The sequence below is a fragment of the Melospiza melodia genome, unplaced genomic scaffold, assembly GCF_035770615.1.
Source record: "Melospiza melodia melodia isolate bMelMel2 unplaced genomic scaffold, bMelMel2.pri scaffold_90, whole genome shotgun sequence".
Taxonomy (NCBI): Eukaryota; Metazoa; Chordata; class Aves; order Passeriformes; family Passerellidae; genus Melospiza; species Melospiza melodia.
The window spans coordinates 954,046-962,055 of record NW_026948804.1 but is presented as its reverse complement, the minus strand read 5'-3'; the positions used below and the strand labels follow the sequence as shown (position 1 = coordinate 962,055).

General features: G+C 53.5%; 1 protein-coding gene across 1 annotated transcript; it reads left to right on the top strand.

Moving 5' to 3' along the window:
* Positions 1 to 317: 317 nt before the first annotated feature.
* LOC134414015 (olfactory receptor 14A16-like) lies at positions 318 to 1,223 on the top strand (the record flags this gene model as incomplete). The annotated part of the gene is made up of 1 exon (XM_063148016.1): positions 318 to 1,223. A coding segment is annotated over exon 1 (906 nt), but the record flags the coding sequence as incomplete, so codon positions are not given.
* Between the last annotated feature and the right edge of the window lie 6,787 nt (positions 1,224 to 8,010).

Below are 8,010 nucleotides of genomic sequence, written 5' to 3'. Positions count from 1 at the left end.
AATAGGTCAGAATGAGAGACAATCTGCCCTCACTCTCCTCTCATTACTTTGTCTCACAGAACTTGCTCTGGTCTCCCTGAGTGCAGAAACAATGTAGAGGGTTTCTGATATCCAAGAATACCAGGACACAAATGGGAAGAGCTCAATCAGAAAACCTCAGAACTCATAAACACAGAATTAATTGACAATTAAAATAATCCATGTGTGTTACAGAGGAGGGTGTACGGGAAATGGCTTTGATTTTGGTTACAAATATCTCCTCTAACACTTCACTGTCCTTTTTTCCATGAACAGGTCCTCATGGCCATCCACAGCAAATGTCCAACAGCAGCTCCATCAGGCACTTCCTCCTGCTGGCATTGGCAGACACGCGGCAGCTGCAGCTTCTGCACTTCTGCCTCTTGCTGGGCATCTCCCTGGCTGCCCTCCTGGGCAACGGCCTCATCATCAGCGCCGTAGCCTGCGGCCACCACCTGCACACGCCCATGTTCTTCTTCCTGCTCAACCTGGCCCTCAGCGACATGGGCATGATCTGCACCACTGTCCCCAAAGCCATGCACAATTTCCTCTGGGACACCAGCACCATCTCCTACTCAGGATGTGCTGCTCAGGTTTTCTTCTTTCTTTTGTTTATCACAGCAGAAGCGTCTCTCCTTACCGTCATGTGCTATGACCGCTACGTGTCCATCTGCAAACCCCTGCACTACGGGACCCTCCTGGGCAGCAGAGCTTGTGCCCACATGGCAGCAGCTGCCTGGGCCAGTGCCTTTCTCACTGCTCTTCTGCACACAGCCAATACATTTTCCCTGCCCCTGTGCCATGGCAATGCCCTGGGCCAGTTCTTCTGTGAAATCCCACAGATCCTCAAGCTCTCCTGCTCCAAATCCTACCTCAGGGAAATTGGCTTCATTGTGGTTGGTGCATCTTTAGGTTTTGGTTGTTTTTTGTTCATGGTTTTCTCCTATGTGCAGATCTTCAGGGCTGTGCTGAGGATCCCCTCTGAGCAGGGGCGGCACAAAGCCTTTTCCACCTGCCTCCCTCACCTGGCCGTGGTGTCCCTGTTTGTCACCACTGGGACATTTTCCTACCTGAAGCCTGCCTCTATTTCTTCCCTATCCCTGGATCTGGCCCTGTCAGTTCTGTACTCAGTGGTGCCTCCAGCCCTGAACCCCCTCATCTACAGCCTGAGGAACCAGGAGCTCAAGGCTGCAGTGGGGAGACTAATGACTGGAAAATTTAGAAAACATTAAACTGGTTGCCAATTTCTGCATATCTCTTGTAATAAAAGTGAGATTTGGTAGTTTTTGTTGGATTGGTTATTTTCCCCCTCTGTTTTCATTTTTAATATTCTCTCTAAACCAAGGCCATTGTTTCTACCATTTCTAATTTTCTTTCTCTCCACCTTTCCTGTGCCCCCAGACTGTGTCAACATGAGCTGTGTTCTCAGTGGCTTTAAATGAAATAAAGGATCTCTCAGCAGAATTTTCACCAGAGATGCCCCTTTTGTTGCCTTCTCTGGAGCTGCAGCAGCAATGTCTGTGTGCAGAGCTGGGGCAGATCAGGGCTGGCACAGCAGCTGTGCCCAGCAGCAGCAGCAGCACTTGGTGTTGCCAGTGCTGCTGCCGTGGCCCTGCCCCGCTGCCCTGGTGGCCCTGGTGTTGCTGCAGGGCCTGAGTGCTCTCGGGGCCGGGCACAGTCCTGGGGGTGGCAGTGCCGGGGCTGCAGCAGGGACAGGCCATGGGCACTGCCGGGGCAGCGCTGACGCCTCAGGCCAGGGCCTGGGGGCTCCAGGCTCCTTGCCCAGGCTCTCTCAAGAACACGCCCAGGCCAATGCTCAGCACAGAAAAGCCCCGTGAGCAGCCCCAGGCTGGCCGTGGGCAGGCTGGGTGCAAACAGCATGGCTGGGGCTCTGCAAGGGCCCTGGGGCAGACGGGAAGGAGCAGCAGAGCAGGGGCTGATCCATCCCCAGTGCGCTGCACAGCCCAGGGCAGTGTCCCAGAGCATCCTGATGGAGCTGCCAACAACATCCCCCCTCTGCAGCCCTGGCCTCTTCCCCAGCTCACACAGGTGCTGCATCCTTGCAGGTGCAGACACGGCAGTACTGGCTCAGCAGCCCCTGTTTGCATTGCACAGAGCAGGGGGAGCACCCCCATGCTGTTGTTGTGGCGACATGAACCTGAGAGAGCACAAATGCCATCAGCCCCTGGGGCCAGCAAGGGCTGGGGGACACCAGGGAAACCGCTCAGGTTTGTCCTGGGCTCTGCAGTCACCCAGAAAGTTTGTACCCATCAGCTGGGAGTTTCCTGTCCCTCTGCAGACGCTGTTGCTCAGAGCCAGGGTTGGTGTTTGGCAGCCATCCCCAAACAGCCCCAAGCATTTCCTTGGCTTCAACTTGCTTTCTCTCCTCTTTCCTGATCCAGACTTCTTCCTATTGCCCATCCCTGTTCCCTCCCCTGCAAACAGCCCATCCCTGTTCGCCCTGTCCACTCTGGCCCCACTCCCCATTGCAGTTCCTGACCTGGCACCATGGGAACGTCCCTTGGGCAGCAGGATCATCCTACAAGTGCTGCAGGAATTGTCTGCAGGCTCCTGCAGTGCCTGGTGCTGCTCCCTTGCCAGAGGCACCCCAGGCCAGGGGGGCACATCTGAGCTGCTGTGTCTGGCTCTGGGGCTCCCTGTTCTGGGCAGTGAGGAGGGGCTGCAGAGGCTCTGCAGGACTGACAGGATGGGCTTTGGGGCTGGCAGGAGAAGCTGAGGGCCCTGGGCTGCTGGAGCTCCTGAAGAGGAGGCCCAGGGCTCCTCCTGCAACATCTCCAAGGGTGGTTCCAGAGAGTCACATAATCAGCAAGGGTGGAAAAGACCTTGGAGATCATCAAGTCCAACCTGTGCCCTGATATTGCCTTATCTCCCTGAGACTCCTCCAGGATAAACAACACCAGCTCCCTCAGCCTCTCCTCATTGGACTTGTGTTCCAGACCCCTCCCCAGCCTTGTTGCCCTTCTCTGGACACGCTCCAGCCCCTCCATGGCCTTCCTAAATTGGGGGCCCAGAACTGCACACAGCACTCAAGGTGTGGCCTCACCAGTGCCGAGTGCAGGGGAAGAATCCCTGCCCTGCTCCTGCTGGCCACACCATTCCTGATCCAGGCCAGCAGCCATTGGCCTTCTTGCCCACCTGGGCACACTGCTGGCTCATGTCCAGCCCGCTGTCCATCAGTGCCCCAGGTGCCTTTCTGCCTGGCTGCTGTCCAGCCACTCTGTCCCCAGCCTGTAGCGCTGCAGGGGTTGTTGTGGCCAAAGTGCAGGACCCAGCACTTGGTCTTGTTCAACCTCACCTTGTTGGATTTGGGCCCTGGATTCTGCCTGTCCAGGTCCCTCTGCAGAGCCCTCCTACCCTCCAGCAGATCCACACTCACACCCAGCTTGGTGTCATCTGCACATTTGCTGATGCTGGACTCAGTCCCCTCATGCAGATCATCAGTGCAGGTATTGAAATCCACGCTGGCTGGCTCTGATCCCGCAGCCATCCTGTGGGTGCCCTGTGATGGCACTCAAGGTGATCTGTTCCATAACCTTGCCGGGCGCCCAGGTCAGGCTGACAGGCCTGGAGTTGCCCAGCTCCTCCTTCCAGCCCTTCTTGGGGATGGGTTCACATTGGCACCTCCAGTCCTTTGGGACCTCCCTGCTGAAGCCAGCACTGATGGTAAATGATGGAGAGCAGCTTGGGGAGCTCATCCACAGCTCCCTCACCCCCCTGGGATGGATCCCATCTGCTCCCTGAGACACCTGTGAGCATCTGAGTGGCTCAGCAGGTCCCCAGCTGCTTCCTCCTGGATTACAGGGGGCTGTTCTGCTCCCTGTGACCTTCCACCAGCTCAGGAGAACACTTGTCTTGAGGACAACCTGTGTTATTCTTGAAAATTCGAGCAAAGAAGGTGTTAAGCAGCTCAGCTTTTTCTTATCTTACTTATCGTATTCCCCACTGCCTCCAATAAAGAGTAGATGTTCTACTTATCCCTCCTTTTGCTATTAGGTTCATTTTAAAACGTTTTTTAGTATTTTTCACAGAACTGGCTGGGTTAAGTTTTAATTGACCTTTTACCACTCTACTTTTCTTTCTGCATGACCTAACAACATCCTTAAACACTTCCTGAGATGACTGATCTTTTGTCCGAAGGAGATGCACTCTCTTTTTTCCCTCAGTTCCCACAAAAGCTCCATGCCCAGCCAGGACAATAATTAGCTGGCTCAACTTTAGCGCAGAGGCACAGGCTGCTCCTTCTCCCTCAAATTTTCTTTGCTGAGGTGCATCCATCATTCCTGGACACCTTTGTTTTTAAGGACTGTTTCCCTTAAATGTCAGTATCTTATCTGGTACTCTCCAAATCTGCACCCCGAATAAGCGAACATCTGCCCTCCATAATTCCAGTGATGAAGTTTTGTTGCAGCTCCTCTTTCTTTCATAGAATATTGGAAACTCTGTTATTTCATGGTTACTTTGCCTCAGGCAGCCTCCAACCACCACATCTCCCACCAGCCCTTCTCTGTTTGTGAACAGCAAGAGACAGAGCTTTCCTTGGGAGTGGGACTGTTACCAAAAATTTGGCAAAATAATAAAACTCCATAACCCCAATGTAGCATTAAGAAGCAGCATTCTTTATTTGGCCAGATGCACGGGGGGATAGGTCCTCTCAAAGCCATTCATGCTGAGTGCTGGAAGGTTTCTGTTTATTTTCTGTATTTTGCACACATATGCATTGATTGTCCTGGACTAAACATACATATGATAATCATTTCCCCAAAATCATTAACATATTTCCCCTCCCCTTTTGCATGCATTTTCTGTCCTGGGGTTCTCTGGTGCTTGGGGAACCCAATGTTCCATTCAGCCTGGCAGAGCTGACAGGACACTGAGGTTTCAGTTCCCCTTCTCACAAGAAGGGCATTGTGTGGTTTCCATAGCCTGGGGTTTTGGAGAACCAGCATTGTGAGTGCTCACCTGGTGTAGACAATTTATCATCTGGTAACATGAGGTCACAGAGGGGGCTGTGACATAACAGAGTGGGTTATGTGAGGTCAGTGTGTAACTACAGCATCATAGGCTGTCTCTGTGACATCACAGAGCCAGGTGTGATATCACATTGAAGAGGACTGACATCCCAGAGCAGACTATGACATCACACAGCAGACTATGACATTGCAGATTTGGCTGTGACATCACAGGAGGGCTGTGTGAGGTCACTGGGTTGGTCACTTTGCCCCAGCCAGCCCTCACAGTTTCCCCCCGGAAGTCCAGAGCAGCTCATGCCCATCAGGGTCCCCTATCCCCTGGTATCCCCCTGGCCCACCTGGAGCCATAGCCTCCACCAAGGATGTTGCACAAGATCAACCCCAAAACCTGACACAGGGACAAAGGGGCTGGGCTGTGTGACCAGCACATCAAGGACGTGGATTATGCAGGTCACTGGGACCTGGTTTGGGGTCCCCAGGTTAGGAAAGATGTCTGGCAGCTGGAGCAGGGTCTGGGAAGGGCCTCCAAGGTGGGGCTGGAGCCCATGGGCTGTGAGCAGAGGCTGAGGGAGCTGGGCTGGTCCAGCCTGGAGCAGGGAAGGCTGAGGGGCTCCTCATCCCAGCCTGGCAGTGCCAGTGAGGAGGGGATGGAGAACACAGAGCCAGGCTCTTCACCGAGGGGCCTGGGGGGAGACAAAAGCCAATGGGTGGGAGGGGAAAGAGGGGAGATCAGCCAGGACAGGAGGAGATGAAATGAGTCAGGCTGGTTTCAGGATTTCCTCAACACCAAAAGCAGACTGGCCCCATTCTCCATCCACCACTGACAGCTTTGCAAATCGGGAATTGTTCAGGCCATTTTATCCCCAATTCAGGACGAGCATCCTGATACAAAAACTTAATTATATTTATATCTATCACAGACCCACATTTTTCTAAAGGTAATTTTAGTATGGAAATCACTTGTGGATGGTGGACATGTCAGATGCTGCTGGGACATTGCACATGGTTCAGGGAAGAGCGTGATTAGTATTGAATTGTGTCCTCTTCAACCATGGCCTGTTGGCCATGAAGAGAAACTTCCTGTGCCTCTGAGTCCCACCAGTTCCTGACCCCCAAAGGACACAAACCTGATGAGTTCTGGTTACAACTCCAGTGGTGGCACCTGCACCTCCCTCCATCCCCAGAGCAGAGCTCCCTTGTCCCAGAGAGTCCCTGGCAATGCAGGGATGAAGGAAACAGGACAGGCTGTTGGGATCAGGGGTAGGGCACAGTCAGGGATTTGGGGTGGTTGTGAGCCCAGGGCAGGACGTGGCCCTTGGCCTTGGTGAACCTCATCCCATTGTCCTGGGTCCATGGCTCCAGCCTGGGCACATCCCTCTGCAGAGCTTCCTGCCCTCCAGCACAGCCACACTGCCACCCAGCTTGGGCTCACCTGGGAACTGACTGAGGGTGCCCTCAATGGCCTCATCCAGATCAGCAATAAAGAGATTTCACTGCCCTGGCCCCAATCCTGAGCCCTGGGGACCCCCCAGGGTGTGACTCCATTCCTCAGCTGCTCTGAGTGCCAGAGGTTGGATGGGGGAAATGGTGGGGAGGGGGTAGGGACAAAGTGTGATTGATTGTCAGCCAGCAAGGGTCATGATTTTCATATCTCTTCATACTGCATGAGGAGGGGCTGGGGATCAATATCAACTGGGGATTACGGATAGCAATCTAAAAACAGGAAAAGGAAACTAAAAGGACAAAACAATTCTCTATTCATTGTTTTTGATATAGTAGATTCAGTTTGAATACACTTCTGAAATCTGTCTAATTAACCACAGAACAACTGAAGATCTGAATTATTCCCATGGGCTTGTCTTGTTTGGGTGTTTTGAACAAATGTTTATGAGCATTTGTCACTGAATTCCTGAACTGAAGAGCTCAACAAAAAAGAGGCCTCTGGAAAAGTAAAATTTATCACCGACCTCCAAGGTGCTGAGGATCCATCCTGATCAGAGCAGCAATGAGCAGAAATGGGCACAGCTTTGTGGCTGCCCCAGCTTTGGGATGGGCCCTGGGCCTGGAGCAGGAGCAGCTCTTGAGGGCCCCAAGGCCGGGGCTCTTGTGCTGCCCTGGGCAGATGGGATGGCAGCAGGGCTGCAGAGCTCTCAGCATCTCCTGCAGAGGAGAGCAGGGCACCCAGGGAGCCTCCTTTCCCTTGGCCAGGCACCTTCCCCCATGGCTGGGGCTGAGTCCTGTGGCAGCTTCAGCTGCTGCTGTGCCCTTGCCAGGGGCTGAGGCTGTGGGGCAGTGCCCAGAGCAGCCTGACCTGAGCAGAGCTGTGGGGCCAGAGCCGGCTGGGCTGGGCTGGGCTGGGCTGGGGAGAGGCCCTTGGTGCTGCTCAGAGCTCAGGGCAGCTGGCAGAGCTTGCAGGGAGCTGGGCTGGGCTCAGAGAGCCTGGCCCAGAAACCATCAGTGTCCATCTCAGCCTGGCTGAGCGTGCAGGGGCCAAGAAGAGCAGCCCAGGGTCTGCACGTTCTCTGGGTGGGAGCTGAGCTTGGGAGCCCTTGAGCCCTGCCAAGGGCTGGGGCTGCACCTCCAGCTCCAGAGGAGATGGGACAGATGGGAGCACAGACAAATCATTCCTGCTGGATTCTTTCTTGTGTCTGCTTATACAGGTGACCTGAATCCATACATGGAGGAGGTGTTTTGTGTCAGATAACACTGCAGAGTGTTAGGTAGAGTGAGAAGAATAATATTATTTAGTGAAAATAATGTTTCATGCAAAATACACAATGGGAAATAAAAGACACATATGATCAGAAGATCATCTGAGTTTTTCAGAGGAGGAGAGACATTTATTGATGTTCCAGTAGTTAAACATGTTCAAATTCTTTCCTCAGGGCTTCCTTGAGATTAGAGGGGACCACCAGAGGCCGAGGCCAACCAGAGCTATCTTTCCTGGCAGCTTCTGCCTGGGAGAACCCTTGCACATAGGGAATATTTTAGGGGGATTATC